This window comes from Haliotis rufescens, unplaced genomic scaffold (genome assembly GCF_023055435.1).
Source record: "Haliotis rufescens isolate VD_foot unplaced genomic scaffold, xgHalRufe1.0.p SCAF_9, whole genome shotgun sequence".
Classification (NCBI taxonomy): domain Eukaryota; kingdom Metazoa; phylum Mollusca; class Gastropoda; order Lepetellida; family Haliotidae; genus Haliotis; species Haliotis rufescens.
In genome coordinates this window covers 46,230,121-46,257,711 of record NW_025964383.1, presented here as the reverse complement: position 1 = coordinate 46,257,711, position 27,591 = coordinate 46,230,121, and the positions used below count along the sequence as shown (strand labels likewise).

Here is a 27,591-nt window from a genome sequence, read left to right as displayed (position 1 = left end):
TATTCAGAAAGACGGGGGCTGTGTTGAGTCTGACTACGAACTACTAAACACATACCAAATTTGTCTACTTATAAAAGAAAGAATGCTAAATAGCCAAGAACAGATGCTAAATATAACTGCCAACAAATTGGGTAAGAACAAGTGAGTGAAGTTCCAGCCAGCCTCAACTGAGGTTTCAGAGACGATGTGGAAAAACAGGCGACGACATAAACTCACTTGACTTCCATTTGTCTATTTTGTTTTGTAACAGTAGGCTGTTCTGAAATCCATTTATTTCATCTTAAACCATGCAGCGTTAAAGATGTTTATGCTTCAAGGCGTTTATGGTGAGCTTCCATAATTGTAACATTGTAAGGCATAGGTGAGGTAAAATGGGGTTAAATAGCGTCACGTTCAAGTTTATTGCACTTATATGACGACGTGCTTGCGTGCGTGCATGCGTGCAAGGCTGCTTGTATTAATTGGGACTAATGCCAGTTCTATAGTGCTAGCCCACTTAGATACCATGCCTCTTTTTATTATTCTGACTTCGTGCCGACCTTGTTTCATTCTCTGAAACCAGGCACTAAACAGGGTAACACTACCATCTTTTATCTGATTTTAGTATGACTCGACCGATATTCCGCTCTTCGAGCAGATGCTCTATCCACTTGACCATGGGGGTTGTCTCATTAAGCACATTCAACAGGAAAAAGGTCAAACTAACACTACAGATGCAGTGGTTTTATTAATACAATAAGGAGCATATATTACAAATATACAATAAGAAACCCATTGTGTTGTTTACATTCAGTGTAGTAATAGATAAATATATAATGAAATATGTACTGGGACGTGCAAAAAGATTGTGGAGGATTCGAAACGCCGACGAAACCTCAAGGATAATTTATCAAAGCAGGAGGCGATAAAGAAAGTTAATGGGTTTCGTTCTGGGTGATGTCGACATTAAACAGTTTAATGAATCCTTCCCTGACATCTACTCAATGGGGACCCCAAAGCACCGACATTAAGTTCACAAGAAAGATACACGGATTGTGGGTACTTTCTTATGATGAGGATCAAGAGGATAAGGTCATAGTTTTACCATAAATGTAGAAGGACCACTTGAACATGGCATACACTATTGAAATATGTATATTTTAACACAATATAAGAGATAAGTATACTTTCTATATGCTAGTATGTATATATAAACATTCATAATTTCATATTTCTCAAAACAGTATACATGTATGGTAAATGTTACCAGGAAAGAGGTTACCATACATGGCAACAAGTAAAGGACAATGAAAAATACTAATCGGCAGTATATAAAACATAAAAAAACATTCCTTAGTCCCCTCAAAAGAGCAAACTGGTTAAAACACCAATATTTAAATTGCCTCCTGCACCAAGCCAAGCCAAGAATCCTGAGCATGTGTTGATGAATCACGGTAAAATGGTGATGGTACTAGGTGTTGTAACTAGGCATGCGTGGTTGTGAACTGTAGAGATCAAAGACAGGAGCCGCTGTGATATTGTTCGACAAAGAGTATTGGTATGTTTGTTGTTTAACGCCGCACTCAGCAATATTCCAGCTATATGACGGCGGTTTGTAAATAATCGAGTCTGGACCAGACAATCCAGTGATTAATATCATGAGCACCGATCCACGAAATTGGGACCGATGACATGTATCAACCAAGTCAGCGAGCCTGACCACCCGATCCCGTCAATCGCCTTTTGCGACAAGCATAGTCGCCTTTTACGGCAAGCATGGGTTGTTCAAGACCTATTCTACCCCGGAATCTTCACGGGTCGTTCGACAAAGAGAGAAAGTTGACTATTGGAGAGTGGAAATCATCCCTCTTTTCACTCTGAATCTACATGAATACATCTAAATAGTAAATAGATGAAGCCGTCTCTCATTTCCATTTCCATATATAAGAAAAATAGACAAAAACCACATCAAAACAATCAGCACAATTTGATGGACAGATATATCATTATATATACATAATATCCATATATACATAGGCTTCACGTGTAGCACACACAAATATAGCAAACTAAACCATCACAGGATCGGCAACTGTCCCACAACAAAGTCAAGTATTATTGCATACATTTCCAAAATCAAATCTATGAAACAATCGTTTTACTTTTTCAACCAAATATGCATGAAAACCAGTGAACTTGACCTTCAAAAATATGTCCCTTGTCACGACAAGCAGTCTTCAGTTCGTGTTTGAGAAAAACAATTGCAGGGGCGAATTTGAGAGTTCGAATTTGTGCAGTCACATTTGGCACAAGCACCCTACTGGTTCTCATTCTTACATTTGTGAAAGTGCTTCTTTTAGAATGCGTTATAATGGTGTGTGTTCCCATATTAATATATTTTGAAAACAAAATATTACAAAATATTACGTAATGTCCTCACTTGATGCAAATCCAATGATCAACCAGACTTTCCCTACTTCCAGTGTCTGGGAGAATGATCTAAAACAGATATATGAGGAGGTCCCCTTCAACCTCCACAAGTGGGAGGGATAGGGGTTGCCCTCGGTATTATAGTTTACTCCACATCCTTTTCCCCGGATGGTGTTATATATTTGATATCGGTTGTTTTATCATCGACACCGATGTCCCTCACTAGGTGAGTGTACGACGGGTTGTCTCCAGAAGTATCATCGGAGGAAATGTCACCGTGCGCCCCTCTACCGTATGACTCCTGAAGCTGTTTTGCCAAAACACCAGATGACTCATTTTCAGGGTAGTCACATTCTTGGTCCACATCTGATTCTCTTATTTCCCAATATCTGTTTGATGGAGGCTGGTACTCGACTATATAGTTGTTTGCTTCAGCGTCCCTGTGTATAAATTGAGAAGGTTAATGTAAATAACTGTGAAATACATAGCAAAAAGAAGACATGAACACTCAATAGCTTGGAAGACCTTTTCCATCGAGCTGAATGATACAACTTTGGTTACGCCCACGGACACGTGTATGATGTTGACAGACAATGATCATACTTTGGTCTATCCTGGGATTTGTATCCACCATATCTTGGGAGACTCACTAAGTAAGTACATCCTTGATCATTTCGGAAATACTCCTCCCTTAAAAGATTGTAGTTTTGTCTAACTGTCTTTCGATATGTAAATAGTTTATTGTCGCTTGTGTTCTGATGTTTATGCAGAGAAACATAAAATAACTCAAAATACGAGGAAAAAACAGTGGCGCAATGGAGGACTCACCTTCTTTTCGACCAGCGTTTTCCAAGACAAAATACACAGAGGATGCCAGTAAGAACAAGCAATGTTGACAGTCCTATTACGATATACTTGATATCCATCTGCGCCTGCTTGACTGCTGAATAACAACACATCAATAGTCAGGGAAACATGTGACAATAGGTCTGAGTATGTTGACAATGTGATTAACAGTTGAAAACATGCTGTTTTTGCTTCATTCCCACTGATTGGATGCTTTTATGAAACTGGAGGAGATCCACAACGACTATTAAAAAATTGAAAAGTGCAAGAATGTAGGTGATGGACGAAGCTACCCAAGCACACACGTTCAAACGCGAACAATGATTTACCCCATGCACGTGCAATACATGACAAGTAACAGTCAATGGTTAATTCCAGAGGCGATTGAACTGCACTCTGACTTTTTCAATAATGGTTAAATATGTCACATGATGTTAAAGGATGTTGCAGAGACGTCGTCGTATTTTGAGATGGATGGGATTGTTAACTGAATTGTGAATACAAATACACATTGGTCAATAAATACAACTTCAATGATATTTCTTTCCCCACATCCATCTTCAAACAACATCCTGGGTCCCGAAAAGACGTTCAGCATGGACAATGGATAAAGACACAAAGTCATGGTATATATGATTATTTGATCTATCTATAAATTCATATTTCAAGAACCTACCTTCACAAGACACATCAGTAAGGCAAACATCTAAGGGACAATCATGTGTACAGGTCGATTTGCATCGAAGGTCAGTAAAATTACATCCTCGAATGCAGGTTCCTAATTCCCAATCACATATGCCGTCAAGACAGATCTCACAGGTGTTGTTACAAAAGGCACCATAATAACCGTTGATGCATCCTTTCACACAGTGTCCGAAGTTGGGGTGACAAATATCTTGAATACAGTTCTCATAGCATGAGCAGTCAGTCCCAGCATACCCTGGTGCACAACCATCTACACACGCTCCTGACTCAGTGCAGGACAGATTTGCACAATTCGAGCTACAGCGACATGAGCAGTTAGTACCATACCACCCGACATTACAACCGTGGATACAATCTCCTGTGTTGTTGTCGCACTCCCGGATACAGTTGTTGGGCGTATTTCTGTCACATTCCAAGACAGAAACTGAATCTCTGTCGGGACCAGAGCGGCAGTTTTCACTGCACACCTCATCACACCAATGTCCATAGAAGCCAGGTTTACAGCCTCCTTCACATCCAGACTCACAAGATCCTGCACAGTTCTCACATGACTTCTCACAGTTCAGACCTCTGTATGGACGAGGACAACGGACACATATTCCTGTAGACCTGTTACATGATTTACATCTCTCAGAGCAGTGCTTACAGTCAAGGCCATAGTAGGAGTCAACACATCCAGAAACACACAACGTAGGACTCAGCATGCAGTACCCGCCATCACATCCACCTTCACACTCCGTACACTGTATCCCAGGGTTGCCACATGGTATCTTGCAGCTTGTACCCATGAATCCTGGAACACATCCCTCCGTGCAAGTCTCGATGCCTACCGCTGTGAGGTTACACGACTTATGTGTGCATCTGCTGCTGCACTCTGACCTGCATTTCTTCCCAAAGTATCCACGTTCACACTGTGTTGAGCAGTCTCCGTCATCGTCACATTCTCGGCAGTGCTGACCATTACGGCATGGCGTGGCTGAAAACATAGAATCAGGATGAAATTCCATATGAAATCAATAAGGGGACATAACTGTGACATGGTCAAGTTGAGGATGTCAAGTAATATAATTGTTTGATATGCACATTGCCATATACCTACACTTCAAATGCTTTTTGTTTAACCATAAGTTCACCAAGACGAATATTGCCGGGAACTCCTGGTGACTAGAGAAACAGTTCGACTTATCCGGGAGTTCGAAACATTCGACCCGACCCAACTAAGGTCCGGACTAGCCGTCAGATATCAGAAAGCATGTACGTACATACCTCTCGTTCCTTTCCTTTTCCTCAATCATGTTTCTACTCACGCCGACAAGCGGCGCAATTAAATGTCATAGTTAGAACAACATATTAATAAACATTATCCTGAACCGTCTCTCACATTTCGCTAATCCGTAGGCAAGTTCGAGACAACCGGAGGGTTAAAAGAGTTATAACCATGGTGCGAGTTTGCCGGAAACGGACAGTGATTTTGACAAATTTCACAAAGGATCATAAATAGGCTTTCTTACATCGACCCTGAGACGCCCATGTCCAAGGCCATGACACCCAAGGAACAAAGAGTATCCACAGTCCAATAAGCCCTTCTATTACTTGCCCGTGAAGAGATCACCCGTTTAATAAACATACAGCTGTATTACACATCGTGTAATACCAAAACGCGTGCTTATGTACTCTCGGAACACGTTTCACGAACAAATATTGAAAGCTCTCAACATCCCTTGGCTTATTCAACAACATTGCGTATGGAGTTGATAGATCACTGAGAGGAGCTTATGCACACCCGATGACCCAAGCAACCTTGTTGCTAGGCCAACGTCACATGGCATTGTTTCGCCAATGGATCTTGCAACAAAATTCCACAATTTACGTCATCGGGTATTGTGTCGTGATTGTAAACTTTAAGGTGCAAGGCCCGTTCCACAAGGCGATCGTATTGTAGCGCAACGACAGAAGTTAGTCTAAGTTAAAGTATGTGAGTTGCGATAATTTTGTGGAACGGACGCCTGAATTCTAAAGGTTGACCGTTGTATGGTATTAAATTCATACGTTCTAACTTTTGAAGTGTTTGAAGTAGTATTATGTTAAACTCAGTTGGACTCATTTGACTCAATCGGCCGTGGATCGTGTAGGTGTCGGCCTATTCATACTCAACAGTATAATTCTAAAAACGTTATAAATGGCAAGTAATAAATAAAATACTAAACTCGCTCCCGTGTTAAACCAATTTTATGAAACTCGTGAATAGTTGTGGTATCTAACTCGCTTTCGCTCGTCAGATACCACAACTTTTAACTCGTTTCATAAAATTGGTATTACACGGGAGCTCGTTTAGTATTCTATATATCTGTGTTGGATAAAATGTCTTCAGAAGAGATATTGTATTAGTCACATACTGGTCCTATGTGGCGGAGATCGTGACTAAACACTGTATATTTAACAAACTTACCTCGTATGGTTAGTACAATGAACGCCAAACACAGAATCGACAAAGAAGTCTTGAAGTGTCTGAAAATGGCAAGTGAGTGAGTGAGTTAAGATTTAACGTCACTTCGGCAGTATTGCAGCCTAATCGTGACGAGAAAATGGAAAGGAATATATACCTTATGAATCATCATAACATACCGATCATGATACTGAATAAGTGTGTGCATTAAACCTACTTACTGAGAGCGGAGCATTTCCAATGTTGGTGTATGACAGATGTAGCCGCGGTTTCAGGGTTATATTGTCGGTTGACTGTAACTGCTGACTGTCGGCGGACTTTATTCTTCCGTTAAGAGGGGGAAGTATCATTTGTGTTATTATGTTTCGATTTGCTATATATATACTCTGCAAAAAAAGAAACGCAAATGTAGTGTTGCCGATATCCAGACAAACTTTATACCAAAATTTACTGGTCATTTCTGCATGGATTGAGATTGATTTGTGAAAATCGCAAAAACACAAACACGTCAGAGCATGGCGCTGAAACACACCAACATGACATGCAGGTGCAACATCACTTGTTTGGATATAAAAAAGTTGGGTTTTCATTTGCTTCCGATCACAATCTTACAGCGAGTGAACAGCGAAAACATGCCACGACTGACGGAAGCCCAACGCAACAACGTCATCGGCCGACTGCATGGAAGCGAATCATCTTCGGCTGTAGCAATGATTTTCCACGAACCACCAAGCACCATTACAAGACTGTGGAACCGTTATCAGACACCCGTACTCGTGGGTTGTCAACACCGTACCCGTACTCGTGGGTTGTCACGTCATCCCCGTACTCGTGGGTTGTCAACATCATCCCCGTACTCGTGGGTTGTCAACATCATCCCCGTGCTCGTGGGTTGTCAACATCATCCCCGTACTCTTTGGTTGTCAACATCATCTCCGTACTCGTGGGTTGTCAACATCATCCCCGTACTCTTTGGTTGTCAACATCATCTCCGTACTCGTGGGTTGTCAACATCATCTCCGTATTCGTGGGTTGTCAACATCTTCTCCGTACTCGTGGGTTGTCAACATCATCCCCGTACTCGTGGGTTGTCAACATCATCCCCGTGCTCGTGGGTTGTCAACATTATCCCCGTGCTCGTGGGTTGTCAACATTATCCCCGTGCTCGTGGGTTATCAACATTATCCCCGTGCTCGTGGGTTGTCAACATTATCCCCGTGCTCGTGGGTTGTCAACATTATCCCCGTGCTCGTGGGTTGTCAACATTATCCCGTAATCGTGGGTTGTCAACATCATCCCCGTACTCGTGGGTTGTCAACATTATCCCCGTGCTCGTGGGTTGTCAACATTATCCCCGTGCTCGTGGGTTATCAACATTATCCCTGTACTCGTGGGTTGTCAACATTATCCCCGTACTAGTGGGTTGTCAACATTATCCCCGTACTCGTGGGTTGTCTACACCAAACCCGTACAATATTGGTACACAATATTTACATTCTGTTACATCTATGTGACCTCTATCTAGTTCATACTCTGCGATGAGCGAGTTCCTCACTGCGACATTATCTATGGTTCATCAGGTGTAATTTGACAGATGTGATTTACTATAGACAAAAAATTAAACAGTTGAAACAGTTTTTCCCAAACGATACTTAGAAAATGGTTTGTGAGATCAGTCATTTCAAATTTGAGATGCGTAGTAGGAAATATTATATATTAGTCATCCAACGCACATTGGCTTATGGCAAAATTCAATGTAATAAGGAAATAGGTCATATGGTCAACTTTACAACTCGCCGGTTGTCAACACTAAGCAGATGCCAGAGACTCAACATACTACACAAATCATTCTTTAACTTTCTTGATTAGCTTTTGTTTATTCATGCTCCAGTATATTTTATTTTCCGATGTTGCATTTTCCATGCATTATACACGTATTATCCATGTATTATCTAGGCATTATACACGTATTACCCATGTACTACCTAGGCACTATACACGTATTACCCATGTACTATCTAGGAATTATACACGTATTATCCATGTATTATCTAGGCATTATACGCGTATTACCCATGTACTATCTAGGCATTATACACGTATTACCCATGTACTATCAAGGCATTATACACGTATTACCCATGTACTATCTAGGCATTATACACGTATTACCCATGTACTATCTAGGCATTATACACGTATTACCCATGTACTATCTAGGAATTGTACACGTATTACCCATGTATTATCTAGGCATTATACATGTATTACCCATGTATTATCTAGGCATTATCTATGTAATACCTATGGCTTATCAGACGTATTATTACCAATACTTTTTACTTGAGAAATCAAACTGAAATGCAATTGTGACATTTTCCAAAAAGAACACCGCTCCAGTATATTATATTTCCCGATTACCAGGAAGATGGCACATCGCTAAAATATATTTAATCATCCACATGAAACGGACATGTTTTCACGTATCGCGCATTTCACAAGGCCTCAACGCCGCCAAAACTTTAAAACAATGCACAGTTACATGATTTTGCATCCGTTTTCATGTTTAATTTCCTTGTTAAATACTACTGACAGACTGACAGATGGGACTGTGGGTTGTGATCCTTGCAAAAAACAGTTACATTCAACGTTCCGTGAATGAACTATGGAATTGAAAAGGGATACGTGCTTGGCAATACTACTGCATGGTCTCGTGGACAAACAATGACAACAACAATGTCTTCACTAGATTCCTAGTTGCTGCAGCAACATAACTAGGTGTTCTGTTTTCAAACCATTTGTCTGTATTCAAATGACACATATGTTCACAATGAAGTGGTGCTAGTCTCCTTCTATGACATGATACAACATGTATACAGGGTTCCCCATTCCACAGCATAGTTTCTGACACCTCACACGGCGAGGCATTCCTGTTTATTTCATGGTTCGCCATCCTGAGATCATTGTGTGAAAGTGAGTCTGGTGGTTTAACCTCAGTATAATGGTTGCCCTAGGCAACTACTGAAGGGTCACCCATGTGTATGCAAGTTGAAAATAAATAAACCAAGATCACATGATAATAAAAACAACATGAGAACATGGACACACGATACAGAAGCGGGTAGACACTGACCAAAGAATGCGGTCAAATGTAACAAATATATAGTTAGGATAACACTTTCTTGTGTAGATCACGTACTTTGTGTACCCCTCTGACATTATAGATTGGCACGGATCCCATGGCCGAAAGCTACGTGATCTAGACTACCAGTTGTCGGACTTCCAAATCCGAGATGGGACTTTAACCAAATAAATGATAAACAACTGTACTTTACTAAGAAAGTGTTATCACAATCATAACTGTCACTGACCAAAGTGTCTTGTATGTAAGACGTGTGTGTCGTAACACTGGTCCCTGGACACATTAGCGTCAGAGTGAGCACAACCAAGTGTCAGATGTCTAGGGGCAGGTCGTGGCATGGACACATTTTGTCGAACCTCATAAACAATAGCAGGGGACAGGGTGCACCTGTAACGGTCAGTCGATTTCTGTGTCAATTTGAAACTCGTGCCGGAGCTATTTGATCGGAACGCTCCAAACGGCCGAAAGTCAAACTCAGGAAGCAGCACGTTATGATCACTGGAACTGTTACACATGCTCAACGACCAGGAGCATGTGGAGGTGGTAGTAGTAGAAGTAGTGTCGGCGGTAGAAGTAGTAATGCTGTCTTCACTCTTGCTTCAACGGTATACAGATTTATCTCAGTGGTGGTGGTGGAAGTGGTAGTGTTAGTTGTTGTAGCAGAAGTAGAAGAGGAAGTAGTAGTAGAAGCAGTAATAGTAGCACTAGTGAAGATAGCATAAGTAGTTGTAGAAGTAGTAGTAGGAGTAGTTGTAGTACCAGTAGTAGAAGTAGTGGTAGTAGTAAAAGTGGTGGTGCTGGTGGTAGTACTTATTGTGGTAGTAGTAGTGGTAGTAGTAGTAGTGGTGGTGGTAGTGGTGGCGGTGGCAGAAGTAGAAGTGGTGGTAATAGAGATAGTTGTAGTAGTAGTTTAAGTACCAGTAGTAGAAGTACCAGTAGTAATAGTGGTGGTGGTAGTAGTAGTAGTGGTGGTAGTAGTAGTAGTGGTGTGGTGGTAGTAGTAGTGGTGTGGTGGTAGTAGTAGTAGTGGTAGTGGTAGTGGTAGAAATGATGGTGGGCGTGTGTGCCTGCGTGTGTGTGGCTGCTTGTACTAGTCCGGACTGATGCCGATTTATAGTGCTCGCCTAGTGAGAAACCATGCCACGGAGGCGGTCTAGTAGTAGTGGTAATAGTAGTGGTAGTATTAGTGGTAGTACTTGTGTTGGTGGTAGTAGTAGTGTTGGGATTAGTAGAGGTAGTAGTGGCAGTAGTAGTAGTAATGGAGGTAGTAGTATTCGTGTAGTGTAGTGTAGTAGTGTTGGTGGTATTTGGCGTATATGGCGTAGTTTTTGCTTCAACGGTATGTAGATCTATCTAAGTGGCGGTAGTAGTAGTGGTGGTGGTAGTAGAGGTAGTAGTGTTAGTAGTAGTCGTAGTAGTAGTAGTAGAGGTTGTAGTGGTAGTAGCAGCAGTAGTAGTAGTTGCGGCGGTAGTAGCAGTAGTGGCGGTAGTGGTAGTAATAGTCGTGGTCCTTGTAGCAGTAGTGGTGGTAGTGGTTGTCGTAGTAGTAGTAATAGCGGTTGTGATAGTGGTAATAATAATAGTAGCTTCACTCCTCCGTAAAATATACCACATGAAGCTAGCATCGCCAGCGGATCAGCTGCCCCTGTGTGCATACGCCCCAAACCTACACATACCACACCGGCAGTGGACCAGTAAATCTGAGTCTCAATAGAAAGTTATGTAGCACAAATTCATGGAGGATAGACGGTCACAGTGACCCTATCTCTGAGTTGTGTGAATGGTTATATTCTTCTCATAAAAAAGTGACAAAGCCATTTCCACAATAATAGGAAATTGCTTTTCACCCACTTCGTCCTTGTCTCTAGTGTTGTCTAACGGTCATTGCGTCAGTGTCATTTGAAGCTGTATGCATAATTTGAAAGCCTTGTCACCGACCACATGACAGGATACATTACAAAGTAACCCACATACATTGCCGGATGTGTATAAGAATGAAAGCGGTTTCATATTATGTTATGTGATCGCAGTAGAGGGCGTGTGAACTATATATATTATATATAGACTATTCCTGGACAATAGCAAAATACATGAAATTTCACATTTTTTCTTCACTGTGAAAATTTAGATATGCTGCAAAGTTTAAAGAAATAAGCAATACATTCATGTCATGTTTTCTATATAACTGATTTTCGATTTACTTCGTTAGAAACGTTTCGAAATACACTTCAGGTTATATTAATCGGGGACGAGTTTAGTATATAATTATTATTTAATTAAACTTTTAAGTTGTTTTGGGATTAACGTTGTGATTAATGTTGTGTAAGCCAACAGTGCGTACATCTTGTGTCGACATGTTCAATATTGTCTGTCTACACAAGTAACACCTGGCATTGCGCTGTATGATGTCGACCATATGCAGCCTCTCCCCTGCAGTGAGAGGAGCACAAGCAGTATTCTGAGGGCGGCAGCGTCAAGGGCATGTCACAGCCCAAAGGAGACAACCCATACATGTCTGTAGCAGCACGTCCACCTCTTGAAAAGTGTTTGATAGTCAAGTGAGCGATTCACTCACGCTTACAGGTATGTTACCTATAGATTTGTCGAGGCTAAATTGAAATTGGAACTGATTTCTGAATTGAAAGTGTGTAATATAAGACAGAAAAGAGCCTGGCGTGATGTTCGGTGGCATTCTCTTACCCAGGAATAGCTGTCTGATCATGAAGTCACTTCCCTGAGTTGCACGGAAACAGAACCTGAGACATCAAAGACACCAATGTGGGGTTTGGACAGGTCTGCATCTGACTCAGTGTCCTTCATTTCCGTCTGCAGTGAATGGGGACTGAAACTGCCACAGGAAAGTCATATGACCTTGTGGACAATAGCACAACGAGATACCAGTGGGGCTTGGACATGACCAATCCATAATAGCAGCAAGGAAACGACGGTGATGTAGATAATGATAAAACATAAATGTTGCACTAAAAGTTGTAGTGGTAATTGGTGCTAGCAGACGACGATGTAATGTTTGTAGTACCCTCAAAAGCAATGACTATATATACTTAACCAAATTATAAACTTCACAATCCTAAATTTTTAACATTTTGACAAGTTATCATTGTGGGCCCTTATTGTGTATTTAAACAGTAATGGCCATATATACGTATTGTCTTCAGATAACATCCGTTTTTGTGCAGGTAAATCAATCAAAATCATGTGCACAGCACTATAGTGGCAAAAGTGGTCTTTCACGTGCAACTGGTCACGTGGCCATAACACCGCATGTGTTTTCAGCCATACTTGTTAGCAGTCATTAACAAAAAAAGAAAAACACAAGAAAACAAAAGTCTTGACGGCAAATTGCCATGCCACGCCTTTCAAATGTGCAACGTGAACGTGCCATCGGCATGTTGCAGACGGGAACGTCCGTAGGTGAAGTCGCAAGGACTATGGGTTGTAGTCGACGGACTGTTTATGATTTACAGATGCGTCTACAGCAAACGGGTACCACCGCTGATCGCCCTCGGCCAGGTCGACCACGTGTGACGTCACATGCAGAGGATCGTCAGATTGTCTTACGTTTTTGACGGCTACATCAACCAGAAATGAACTGTTTAAGGGTAGACTGAGTGCGCAAACTGTTCGAAACCGTCTGAGAACTGCTCACCTTCGAGCACGACGGCCATACTGCGGGCCGATTCTGACTCAATTACACAGGCGTCAACGTCAATTGTGGGCACAGCGACACTTACGATGGACTCAGAGGAATTGCAATCAAGTCGTCTTCAGTGATGAATCCCGATTTAATCTTCTATTTGCTCATGGTAGGGTGAGGGTGTGGAGGCGTCGTCATGAACGTTTCGCCCAGTGTTGTGTACAGGAAGTTGACAGATTTCGAGGCGGAAGTGTCATGGTGTGGGGTGCTTTCTGTGGCAATGCACGTTCCAGGCTTCTTGTCATCCGTGGCAACCTCAACACTGCTGCGTACCGCGACCAGGTTCTGGCACCAGAACGTCTGCCTTTTATAGCACATGGACCTGGTTTGATCTTCCAACAAGACATTGCCAGACCCCACATAGCAATTTTGACAAGGAATTTCCTTCAGAATGCCTTCAGAAAGGTCTCCCGACCTCAATCCCATCGAACACGTCTGGGATGCTCTTGGCAGAAGTCTGCGCACTCTCCAGAACCAACCACAGAATTTGCAAGATCTTGGCACCATTTTGCAGCAACAATGGCGTCGTCTTCCCAATCATGTGTTCACAAGCATCACAAGGTCCATGCGGAGGCGTTGTGTGGCAGTTGTCAACGCACATGGTGGCCATACACGCTACTGAACTTGTGTGCCATCAGATTCTCGTGCTTGGGACTTATGATTTAAACTGTTGATGTTATTACCGAATACCGTAGGTGATTGGAACAAATTATGGTTACCACCGTTTATTAAAATCCTTCTTTAGACATTAATGATTAAAAATTACCTTCTCTGATACATTTGTCCGTTGTATATCATATATGTGATTACTTTTAAAAATGTGAAGTTTTTAATTTGACTCAGTATATATATATTATCATATAATGGTCGGGTTTCTCGGCAGGATAAAGCCAACAGATAAAAACGATATCCGATGGGATCATATGCGGATAGAGATGCAAATATCAAAGGTCAAGTAGGGACTACTTTCACTGTTTATAAACAAACATGGCGTAACCCTTGTCATTCGGCGATCGAGTCAGAATTAACCATCGGGAATCTGGAGAAGCATCTGGGATAATTGCTATCATTATGAAACTAAACGTCTAATATACTGAAAACCAGTGTCTAACTGTGACGTAGCTAAGACATTTTAGAAGTTTTGGCAACTTTGGAGATATAAATTGCGAAACGATTTAGCGAGGGCACTTGCCAAGCGGGATCACTTTACATATCTGTGCTTGTAGACCTCTGCGGCTTGGAACCCTTTCGACAAATTAAAACAGTTAGATTTGCAGAAATATGTTCGAATTGATACCTTGTTTCGTTTTATCGCTGTGTGTACATCTGACTGCACTTCTTAACGTTATGACAGGACAGGCCGACAGTCAACAACGTCTGACTGTAGCCGTGACGTTTCGTAGGCTAGGATTAAACCAGCTTCTCTTTGATAAAGGGCAGTTACTTTATCGGACAGACCGATGGATTGCCGCGAAAGGCAAGGAAACAATTTGTGTAGCCAATTGTTTCGCATATATGTAGTTACGCCACTGTATAAGAAACAGATTTTATTGGGACTACTCTCTCTCTCTCTCTCTCTCTCTCTCTCTCTCTCTCTCTCTCTCTCTCACAGTCACAGGGTGTCACACACACACACACACACACGCACGCACGCACGCACGCACGCACGCACGCACGCACGCACGCACGCACACACACACACACGCACGCACACACACACGTGTATAAAGGAGTAGTCTCCCTTTCACCGTTCACAATGAGCACGACGGCACCTCCAACTCTGTGACAGTGTTGACTGACTTGACTGGAGAAACCTGCCCCCGGCGTGTGACCCGTCAAAATACCATTCACGAACAGTGCATTGTATCTGAGCCTGACGGAGTCGTCTCCCTTGGATCGTCCTCGGTGAACACTATTACACCTCCCACACTGTCACAGTGTTGACTTGAAATTATGTGGCGTAGCCCGCTCCCGGCATGCGTGTTGTCAATGTGTCATGTGTGGTCAATGTAGTGTACCTGAGACTGACGGAGTAGTCTCCCTTTTGCCGCTTACACACGCAAACACAAAAAGACACACACACCCTCACACACAAAAACAAACACATACACACTCAAAGAATCACACACAAACACACACTCAATTCAATCATTTCAATTCTTTATTGTGTGAAAGGCCACAGGCCCATATACAACGGAGTTGCATAACATATTTTATAAGATACAAAGTCAAGGTATCAATTCACCTCGTAACAAAAACGCATGATGTATGTACAAAGCCAGTTGTTTTTGTGTTAGAAGATCCTTGCAGGACAGTAATGAAGACAATCTTATAGCATTAAAATGAGATAAAGACCACTGCGGTAGGTTAGATTTTCGTATATAGGGCAAATATACAAAAAATGATATTCATCTTCGACAACAATGTCACAAAATGGGCATGACCTTGTCAACAGATGAAAATCTCCCTGTGTTAATTTTTAGATCATTCAGGCTAAGTCTCAAACGATGAATGATGTAACGGAAATTCCTGTACCGTAAACTTGATAAATAAGATTCTGGTTCAAGCAATGACTTGAACTGACGATACGTATCATATGTTGAACTTTCGTAAATATCTGAATGCCATTTCTGATGAAACATATCAATGGCACACATGCGAGAGTACTTAATGAAAAAATTGCGTTACCAATCGTCTGGGACAGCCAAATGAAATCAGAGCCATATGTAAAAAGCAATGTACGTATACAAGAAGCCCATGTGTTCTTTCCAAGACTATCGAGGTGAAGCCCATTTCTGGTGTACCCCGCCGTGATATTGCTAGAATATTGCTAAAAGCGGCGTAAAACCATACTCACTCACTTACTCACTCACTCAAGCAACGAGTTTAAGCTATAATGTACAATGGGAATCTCCCGCATTCTCCATCAACCGTATTACTTGGTATTGACATACCAACATTCAAAAAGATTTTACAAATGAGGAGATGAAACTGTATGTGTCAATTGTATAGAACTCTTTACAACCCCATATCTCAGACCCATATAGTAAAATAGGTTGTATTTGAGAATCAAATAATTTGAAATACATTTTCGGTGAAATAAGTCTAAGCTTAGACATAAAAGAGTGGACTTGTAACAGAGCTTTCTTTGCTCTGTTAGTGAGATTAATTACAGACTTATTCAGATTCAGTGTATAGGTAAACAATATACCAAGGTATTTGTATTAATTCACAACATTAATATAGTTACCTAAAAAAACAACATTTCTCTCTTGCGGCCACTCGACCACCTCTACGAAATCTAAAAAATTTTTCTTTATCAAGATTAACACTAAGTATCCATTTATCTGAATATTGCGAAAGTATGTCAAGCATGAAAATTTCTGGTATGTCACTCACGGACGTACACACTGCGGTTTTACATGTTAGTGTGAATGCATGGATGCTGTAGGATCACATGCGTGGTGACATCACAGCAACACAGAGTCAGTGTGTAATTAGTTCTGGATGGGGCAAAATGACAAACGTTGTGGTCTATGTATCTCTGTGACCCTCAGGTCTAGGCATTAACGTATTGTGTTGACAAGTTTTTAACGTGTTGCTCCATGCATGTGCGTATTGTGGTGATTCATGCTTGTATGACGTTACTAAACAAAGCGTGTGACGTGATCCATGCGTGTGTGACGTGATTTATGCGTGTGTGACGTGAACGTCCAATATGTGTGACCTGATCCATGCGTGTGTGTGACGTGATCCATGCGTGTGTAACGTGATCCATCAAGGTGTGTGACGTGATTTATGTGTGTGTGAAGTGATTCACTAATGTGTGTGACGTGATCCATGCGTGTGTGTGACGTGATCCATGCGTGTGTGACGTGATCCATCAAAGTGTGTGACGTGATTTATGTGTGTGCGTAGTGATTAACTAATGTGTGTGACGTGATCCAAGCGTGTGTGATGCGATTCACCTATGTGTGTGACGTGATCTATGCGTGTGTGTGACGTGATTCACTAATGTGTGTGACGTGATTCCCCTATGTATGTCATGTGATCCATGCATGTGTCTGACGTGATTCATGCGAGTGTGACGTGATACAGCAATGTGTGTGACGTGATCCACGCGAGTGTGACGCTGCGCGTGTGACTTGATCCACCCATGTGTGAGACGTGATTCACAAGTGCTTGTCGTGATTCACCCATGTGTGTGACGTGATAAACCTATGTGTGTGACGTGATAAACCTATGTGTGTGACGTGATCCATGCGTTTGTGACGTGATTCATCTATGTGTGTCACGTGAACATGCATGTGTGTCACGTGTTTCTTGCGTGTGTTAAGTTATTCATGCGCGTGTGACACGATCCGTCCGTGTATGACGTTATTTATGTGCGTGTTACGTGATCCATGCGTTTGTGACGTGATTCCCCATCTATGTCACGTGATCCATACATGTGTGTGACGTAATCCACGCGTGTGTGACGTTATTCACCTACGTTTGAAACGTGATCCACCAATGTGTTGGCCGTAATCCATGCGTGTGTGTCGTGATTCATGCTTGTGTGACGTGGTCCATGCTTGTGTGTGCCGTGATCCATGCGTGTGTGACGTGCTTCATATGTGTGTGACATGAGCCACCGATGTGTATGAAGTGATGAACCTATGTGTGTGATGTGATCCATGTGTGTGTGTGACGCGATCCATGCGTGTGTGACGTGCTTCATATGTGTGTGACATGAGCCACCGATGTGTGTGGCGTTAACCACCGATGTGTGTGCCGTGATCCATGCGTGTGGGTGCCGTGATCCATGCGTGTGTGACGTGCTTCATATGTGTGTGACATGAACCACCGTTGTGTGTTGCGTTATCCACCGATGTGTGTGACGTGATCCATGCGTGTGTGACGTGCTTCATATGTGTGTGACATGAACCACCGATGTGGGTGGCGTTAACCACCGATGTGTGTGCCGTGATCGAGGCGTGTGTGTGCCGTGATCCTTGCGTGTGTGACGTGCTTCATATGTGTGTGACATGAGCCACCGATGTGTATGACGTGATGAACCTATGTGTGTGATGTGATCCATGTGTGTGTGTGTGACGTGATCCATGCGTGTGTGTGACGTGATTCATGCATGTGTGAATTGATCCATGCGTATGTGACGTGATCCATGCGTTTCTGACATGATCCAACAATGTGTGCAACGTGTTTCATGTATGTTAGGTGATCCACTCAAGTGTGTGGCGTTATCCACCGATGTGTGTGACGTGATCCATGCGTGTATGACATGATCCACCCATGTGTGTGACGTGATCCATTCGTGTGTGAATTGATCCAAGCGTGTGTGACGTGATCCATGCGAGTGAGACGTGATCCATGCGTGTCACGTGACCCATACGTGTGTGACGTGATCCATGCATGCGTGACGTGATCCATTCGTGTGTGACGTGACCCATGCGTGTGTGACTTGATCCAGGAATGTGTGTGCCGTGATTCATGCATGTGTGACCTGATCCATGCGTTTGTGTGACGTGAGCCATGCGTTTGTGACGTGATTCATATGTGTGTGACATGTGCCACCAATGTGTGTGACGTGATAATTGTATGTGTGTTACGTGATCCATGCATGTTTCTGACGTGATCCACCTATGTATGTGATACAGCAATGTGTGTCACGTCAATCATGCTTGTGTGACGTGATCCATTCTTATGTGTGACGTGATCCATGCGTATGTGTGACGTGATCCATGCGTGAGACGTGATCCATGCGTATGTGTGACGTGATTCATATGTGTGTAACATGATCCACCAATGTCTGTGACGTGATAATTCTATGTGTGTGACGTGATCTGTGTGTGACGTGATCCATGCGTATGTGTGAATTGATCCATGCGTGTGTTGCATGATTGATCGATGTGTGAGACGTGATTCATTTACGAATTGACCTTCACTTTGTGTGAGTTCATTGGAGTATGAACCTTCATAGAGTGAGGGCCAAACTGTATGAACGTCGGAGCTTGTTATAATTTTTTAACACAATTTCTTACCTCAAAGGATAAACACAATTTTATTTAGTTAGTGTGACTTCATGTTTACACCGACAGCCATACAACAACCAGCTATATCGCGGAGTAAAAAAGTTCGTCAAAAGGAGAGGTGACATGGGCTTGCTCTTCAGAAACATCTTACGCAGCACATGTGTTCAAATCATATCCTCCTTAGATGAAAAAGGTCTGTAAAGAACTACCTCAGTAAGTCAGTCACAATGACAGCGCGTCGTACGTAATACATTTACATCAAGTACAAGACGTCAAAATGGCCGACTTGATAAACGTGACGGGAGAGATTTCCGATGTTGTTAATGACCCTATGGCGGTTACATGTGTTAATCATCATTGATCAACTGGCCGATCATTGAAAGGTGAATAAAGATACTAAGGTAAATTCATAGATTGCTGGAGACGGTCAATGTCAGCCTAGGTACGAATAAAGAATATAGGTTCTTAATGACCAGAAAGAAAGCTTATGTATGTTTTCGTGCTAGGGAATTCCCAGGGGTTTCTCCAGGAATGTGGAAGTAGTTCGTCAGTGTTTACGTCATTTCAAGAACACGATCTCGTGAAAAACGTATGAACGTCAAATTGTGTCGTTCATACACTTATGAACGTCAATTCCGCGGTCATGTGAACGACCTCTCGTCCAATGGAAAAGCCGTATATCGTGTAAACTTCAAATTGAAAAAATTATGTGTGTATGTGTGTGACGTGATCCATGCGTGTGACACGATTCATGTATATGACGTGATGCATGCGAGTCTTACGAGATCCATGCATGTGTGTTACGTGATCAAAGCTTACATGTGACGTGATCAATGCGTATGTGTGACGGTATCCATGCGTGTGTTACATGCTTCATCGATGTGTGAGACGTGATTCATGTGTGTGTGTGACGTTATTCATGCGTGTGACGCGATTAATGCGTTTGACGTGATTCATGCGAGTCTTACGCGATCCATGCGTATGTGTGACGTGATCCATGCGTGTGTTACATGATTGATCGATGTGTGAGACGTGATTCATGTGTGTGTGTGTGTGACGTGATTCACCCATGTGTTTTACGTGATTCATGCGTGTGACGCGATTCATGCGTGAGACTTGATTCATGCGAGTCTTATGCGATCCATGCATGTGTGTTAGGTGATCCATGCGTGCCTGGGACGTGATCCATGCGTGTATGGGACGTGATCCATGCGTGTGTGATGTGATCCAGTAATGTGTGTGCCGTGATTCATGCATGAGTGACGTGATCCATGCGTATGTGTGACGTGAGCCATGCGTGTGTCACGTGATTCATGCTTATGTGACGTGATCCATGCTTGTGTGTCACGTGATCCATGCGTATGTGGGACGTGACCCATGCGTGTGACGTTATTCATGCGTGTGTGATGTTATCCATCAAAGTGTGTGACGTGATCCATGCGTGTGGGACGTGATTCATATGTGTGTGTCATGAGTGTGTAACGTGATGAACCTATGTATGTGACGTGATCCATGCGTGTGTGTGACGTGATCTATGCGTGTGAGACTTGATCCGTGCGTGTGTGTGACGTGATCCATGCTTGTGTGTGACGTGATCCATGCGTGTGAGACATGATTCATATTTGTGTGACGTGAGCCACCAATGTGTGACGTGATATATCTATGTGTGTGACGTGATCTATTCATGTGTGTGACGTGATGCATGCGTATGTGTGACGTGATCCATGCGTGTGTTACATGATCGATCGATGTGTGAGACGTAATTTATGTGTGTGTGTGACGTGACTCACCCATGTGTGTGACGTGACCAGTGTGTGTATGGCGTGATTCATGCGAGTGTGGCGTGATCCACCTGTGTGTGACGTGATTCATGCGTGCGTGTGACGTGATTCATGCGAGTCTTACGCAATCCATCAATGTGTGTTACGTGATCAATGCGTGTGTGTGACGTGATCCATGCGTGTGTTACATCATCGATCGATGTGTGTGACGTGATTCATGTGTGTGACGTGATTCACCCATGTGTGTGACGTGATTCATGTGTGCGACGTGATCCACCCATGTGTGTGATGTGTTTCATGCGTTTGACGTTTTCCATGCATGTGTGTGACGTGACCATTGTGTGTGTGTGACGTGATTCATGCGATTGTGACGTGGTTCACATATGTGTGTGTGTGTTCATACGAGTCTTACGCGATCCATCAATGTGTGTTACGTGATCCATGCGTGTGTGTGACGTGATCCATGCGTGTGTTACATCATCGATCGATGTGTGTGACGTGATTCAATTACGTATGTGACGTGATCACCGTGATCCACAAGCGATATATACAAAGAATGATAATGACGTATGTAACTTACGAGCGATATTAACCCTCAACCCTGTGTTGTGATGATGACTTAATAATCAATCATTCAGTGTGTTGTTCTTTTTTATGGTGACAGCCTTTCATACGCAATGCACTTTTCACACTTTAAGGAAATATTTAGTTTCTGTTTGAATTGTCGCTGCAGGGAGTTCTGATGGGATCGCTTTGAAACATTGTAAGACAGTTCTGCAACAGTAATTACAAAAGGAAATCAACTCTGAACCTCCAGTCTAATTGACAGACGACCGACAGCGTTTCTGCACACGAAATCAACCAAGCCAACATAAACACAACAGCTCAGTGTTGTGTACGACACACTCTCTAGCTAGCACACCCATTACACAACCAGAACAAACCGATCTTTGTTTAGGTATCAAAGACACGCTGCCTTTCTGCATTTCATATTCGAGTATTTGTGACTTGAATATCTCTTTCATGGATGAAGGGTATAATGGTTCCCTGTAAAGAAGATTATTTCTATCTTAACAACAGCACGCATTACAACCAAACACAATATATAAAGGCTGAGGTGACAATTCTATTGTACAGTTTTGTAGCCTGATCACATTACAAAATGCAAGTCCAAATTCGTTATCCTGAGAAATAGAAATCATATTTGTAGAATCACTAACGCACGAGTGATATTTGAAGAGAAGGCAAATGGTCAATGTTTGTCAAATCCTACCATACAGACAACTGTCACAACAGCTCAACTGTCATTAACAAATCTCCTTTGTGTTTCAAAGCTATGGATGCAGGATTCAACATTGAAGGACACTTTAGTATTCAATGTGTAGCGGTCGAGCCACATTCAGGTGTTTATCAGCTTCAGCTGAATACCCATCACCTGCTATTACATGTAGGACAAGGGACACAAGCTTTCAGATTTCTGCATGTTTCTGCATGGTTCAGTTTGTACTACCACCTTAGCTGACAGATCAATGTTAAGCATTTCTCCCGAGCTCTATGTGGAAACAGTTTCATTAGAGAAGACAAGATAAGAGTATATCTGTTGCATAACATGCTGTTTGTTTTACGCCGCACTCAGCAATATTCCAGATATATAACGGCGGTCTGTAAATATTCGAGTCTTAACCAGACAATCCAGTGATTGATATCATGAGCATCGATTCACGCAATTAGGACAAGATGAGATTCATCAACTAAGTCAGCGACTCTGACCACCCGATCTCGATAGTCGCCTCTTACGACAAGCATTGTCATCTCTTCCGACAAGCATGGGTTGCTGAAGACCTATTCTTGAGATCGTTAGTGTTTGTAAGACTTGCTGACAACATGACCTCCTTGTGACACCAACCATTCATACAAATCCATGTGATGTTTACGCTTTGCAACCCTAGTGGCTGTTTCGCCTTTACTGTTTTTGGCGTTAATGTCAAGACTGTTCTGTGACACAACATGTTGCACGATCTCCATACTTCCTGTTTCACAGGCCAGATGAAGGACGTTGTTTCCTTTATCATTCATTTGTGATAGATCAACACCTGGACTCAGAAGGGTTTCACCACATCCCTGCAGCTCTGCCGACATCAGTGGCGTCCTCCCATCTTGATTTTGACTGTTGACGTCCCCAATGCCTTGTGACATGATGTGCTCCACCATCTCCACATGTCCTCCAATGCACGCCACGTGTAGGATGGTGTTCCCCTTGTTACAAACTACTGATGCATTAGCTCCATTTCTCACGAGTAGGTCAAATACCTCTCTGTGTCCACCAAATGCTGCCAACAATAGTGGCGTCCTCCCATCTTGATTTTGACTGTTGACGTCCCCAATGCCTTGTGACATGATGTGCTCCACCATCTCCACATGTCCTCCAATGCAAGCCACGTGTAGGATGGTGTTCCCCTTGTTACAAACTACTGATGCATTAGCTCCATTTCTCACGAGTAGGTCAAATACCTCTCTATGTCCACAAAATGCTGCCAACAATAGCGGCGTCCTCCCATCTTGTCTTTGGCTGTTGATGTCCACCATGCCCTGTGACAGAATGGGCTTCACCAGATCTACATGTCCTCCAATGCAAGCCACGTGTAGGATGGTGTTCCCCTTGTTACAAACAAGTGTTGCATCAGCTCCCTTCGTCACAAGTAGGTCAAATACCTCCCTGTGTCCATCAAATGCTGCCAACATCAGTGGTGTTCCCCCATACTGTCCTCTGCAGTTGATGTCAGTATCTTCCTGCGAGAGGATATGCTCTACTATCTTCACATGTCCTCCTAGACATGCCACATGGAGTATATTGTTTCCCGTTTTATCTATGTGTGACAAGTCACTTTCTTTCTTGAAAAGTAAGTCCACCATATCCTTATATCCGCATGCAGCCGCCACCATCACTGCCGTCCTTCCATATATATCACTAGTGTTGATATCAACTGAGGTGTTGGTGATGGCATCATTCACCATTCCAGTGTCTCCTCCAAAGCAGGCATAATGAAGCATGTTGTATCCATCAACATCCACTAACGACGAGTCAGCTCCTTCCTTGAGCAGATAGTCAAACACGGTTTTCTTCCGATGCCATGCTGCCCACATCAACGCGGTTCGTCCGTCTTTTCTCTGTTTGTTAATAAGGCTATGCTCCTTTAAGACAACATACTTTACAATGTCCATATTTCCCCCCACACAGGCCTTGCTGAGGATGTGGTCCCCGTCATGAGCAATTTGTGTCATATCAGCGCCTACACTGAGGAGATATTCAAAGACACCATAGTTCCCGTTCTGTGCTGCCAACATCAATGGTGTCAATCCGTTCAACCCTCGGGTGTTGACATGTATTTCACCATCATTCATGATCTGTTTCACGAGGTCTAGATCTCCATCAGCAGTGCTCTTATGGAGTGGAGTGTCAGCAGCTGGCCTTTTGAGTAACCCTGTGGGGAAATATGGACAACATGCAGTTATATTCTTGTGTATATATATATTGTTTATTATCTGTTTTAAACAGCTGAAGTGATACTTAACTGTTACAAAAGAAAGCATCATTTAGGAATTCATGACCTTACAGTGACTCTGTAGGTTGTGTTTCGTGCCGCGCCGCACGATATTTCAGTTACATCCTGGCGTGTCAACTCAATGTGTGAGGAAAGCCCATGCAGATGCTAGACGCTTACCACTTTGTTATAACCACTCACAGAACAGCAATGTAATCATAATCTGTGAGGGATGATAAGGGACGCAACTGGATACTCAACACTGGCGCATTTAACGACTGGGACACCCATGCTCGCTCATGATCATAAAACGTCATGGACATGTTTAACCATCAACAAAAAATAACTTTTTCTTAGCCCTTAATATAATAGTCATCATGAAGCTGCGTTTGTATTATTCACCTCACCTCTGACATCCTGGGTTCTCATCCATGTTTCTTCGCAGCTCACTGAGGAGAAAAGTATGATATTAAGATAAATCTGATTTAAGATGTGAAATCATCATCACATCATCAAACTATAAGCTAATTTAGATTGGCCGTCTCCACACTTCTGAGTGACCATGTTGAAAGGCCTGTACTTTTGTCAATGTTAAAAGGTACAATTAAATACCATCTACACTTTCAAATAAGAAGACTGTGGTCAATCCATCTATTAATTCTTCGCTTACCTGCACTATCAACTTCTCTTTTCAAACCTGTGAATAAAGCATATGTTATCTGTAGATATTTCCGACTTGTAATTCTTTTTAAACTTTATTTCGTTGTGCGAAAGGTACATATTACACGCTATCAAAATGCACTGTTATTTTTGTGTACAGTTGGACACTCAGAACTGTCATCGCATCATTTTACTTTAACTGCTACTGAATGTGCATTGACCTGTAGATGTGTGTATGTGGAAATTCGAATAAATATATGCATGTTACTTTCGGAAACTGATAAAGTAATATATGGCGTAATGTTTCTGACGTGCATTAATACTAGTACCTGTCGTACGTTCAGGTCAAAGTCACATAAAGACAAAACGTAAGATGACTTTCACATTCGATATGTAAGCTGACGTCTTTCTAAATAAAAGGCATAGGGCTAACACTAAATGACTTTGGCTTGAATATGTCAGTTCTGAGAAAGATCAACCATAAAACAATGCGTCACTTATGTAAGTATTTCAATTATGTTCAATTTGGTATGTCTGCTTAATATTGAAGGCAAGCGCAAAGCGATACAGGTGAAAGTTTATGATTGGAAAGTAAGCAGTGTGCTGTAAATCCCACATTGCGCATTGGCAGACTATCCTAATATCGATATATAGCCCTCAATAGTGACATACAGAATAACTATAAAGGCGACAAAACCATTTCCCTTCTCATACTGCTGCTACTACTACTACTACTACTACTACTGCCGCTGCTGCTAATACTAATGCTGTGATAGTCCATGACAAGAGGTCTCTGCCAAAAGCTTAACCGATTCATCATGAGCATGAGAATCACTATCAAATAGTAATGATACCAGATGTTCGCGAAAAGTGAGCGTAGACTGCACCACCGGTGGTAACGTCACAAACACATGCAAAATTGTTCACTCAAAAAAAGGGAACATACGGTGTACGTCAAAATAGCGAATTGCATCAGACATCAGGCATCAGGCATCAGACATCAGTTTTGTCAGTGATGCGTCCCATTTGGGAATATCCTCCACATGTCTCAACTATCTCGGTTTACTGAGGCCTTGAATGCTGTAACCCTGATCAAACTACCTTAGAGCAAAAGTGAAATATTCGTCGAAGATGCTTGCTCGATTTGTCCTCGAAAGTAAAACTATGAATATATGAGATGGTGGGTAACCACAAATACCTGTCGGTGAAAATAGAGTAATGAAGTGTGGTGCCTTCGCTACAAATTGAAAACGTGTTTTCAATATTTCGGTTTATGTAAAAGGCGCACATAACGCTGATGTTGTACAGTCACAAAACCTGACCTACCAACTAATCACCATAATTTGTTGCGTGTGCACGAGACGGGCTTTTCCAAGAGAAAAAGGCATCTGCCGACACAAACCAGATGTACATGAGAGTGAATGTTGTTTTATGCCAGAGCTAGTAATATACGAACAACATATATCTACTCAAGCAAAACAGTCAAAACAATATAGCTGTTAGCAGAGACCGCGGCCTCCAAGGAACAAGCAAGCACAAACGTACTCAGAAACGCACCTACGGCCTTGGAGTTTTTGTGGAACTATCTACATACGAATATTAAAACATAATCGGGAAACGGAGCGGACGAGAAACGATGCTTTCACAATGGTGTGGCTGTAGACAACACAAGAAACGACTGTTTTAAGTCCTCTAGCGCTATACGAAGGAGCTTCAGGGACTTTGAGTGAGTGAGTGAGTGAGTGAATGAGAGAATGAATGAATGAATGAATGGAGTTTACTGCCGAACCGGCTGAAAACTCAAATGCAGCTAATGACAGGAATCCCAGTTCCGCTTAGGACGAGCACGCCGACTCGGTCCGCTTAGGACATCGCCGCTACGAAATTGTTTGTTTGTTTGTTGTTTAACGCATTATTCATTATCCGCGCAATTAGCTGCATGCATATGACGGTAAACAATCGAGTCTCGACAAGACAATCCGGTGATTGACATCGTGAGCATAGATCCGCGCAATTAGGGTACGATGGCATGCATCAACGTCAGTGCGGCAGTGAGCCTGACAACCCGATCCCGTTAGTCGCCTCTTACGACACTTTATAAAATGAATTTATAACGATTGTATGATATCTTTAGCCATGGGCTCCATGACTTCAGGTTCATTTTTGTGTAATTCGTGTAGATATGGAGAGTATCGTAACATTTAAATCTATAAAAATATTCACATGTTGTAACCACATGTATGTAAGGGCAAGATTCTGCAAGCTCTATCTAATCAGTTTTTCTCGTGGCTATTCTGGGCATGTGGAACGTTA

The 27,591-nt window shown here is 42.4% G+C and overlaps 2 protein-coding genes across 2 annotated transcripts; both read right to left on the bottom strand.

Moving 5' to 3' along the window:
- Positions 1-1,708: 1,708 nt before the first annotated feature.
- On the bottom strand, positions 1,709-6,687 carry LOC124149928 (multiple epidermal growth factor-like domains protein 11). Its single transcript, XM_048391487.1, has 5 exons — positions 6,628-6,687; positions 6,410-6,468; positions 3,932-4,936; positions 3,238-3,352; positions 1,709-2,849 (listed from the first exon to the last, which is right to left on the bottom strand). The coding sequence occupies exons 1-5, from the start codon at positions 6,639-6,641 to the stop codon at positions 2,555-2,557; spliced, it is 1,488 nt and encodes a 495-aa protein (XP_048247444.1). The 5' UTR covers positions 6,642-6,687; the 3' UTR covers positions 1,709-2,554.
- A 16,207-nt stretch (positions 6,688-22,894) lies between these two features.
- LOC125377385 (ankyrin repeat domain-containing protein 50-like) lies at positions 22,895-25,051 on the bottom strand. Its single transcript, XM_048390448.1, has 2 exons — positions 25,033-25,051; positions 22,895-24,558 (listed from the first exon to the last, which is right to left on the bottom strand). Exons 1-2 carry the CDS (start codon positions 25,049-25,051, stop codon positions 22,934-22,936), a joined length of 1,644 nt encoding a protein of 547 aa, XP_048246405.1. The 3' UTR covers positions 22,895-22,933.
- Positions 25,052-27,591: the final 2,540 nt, after the last annotated feature.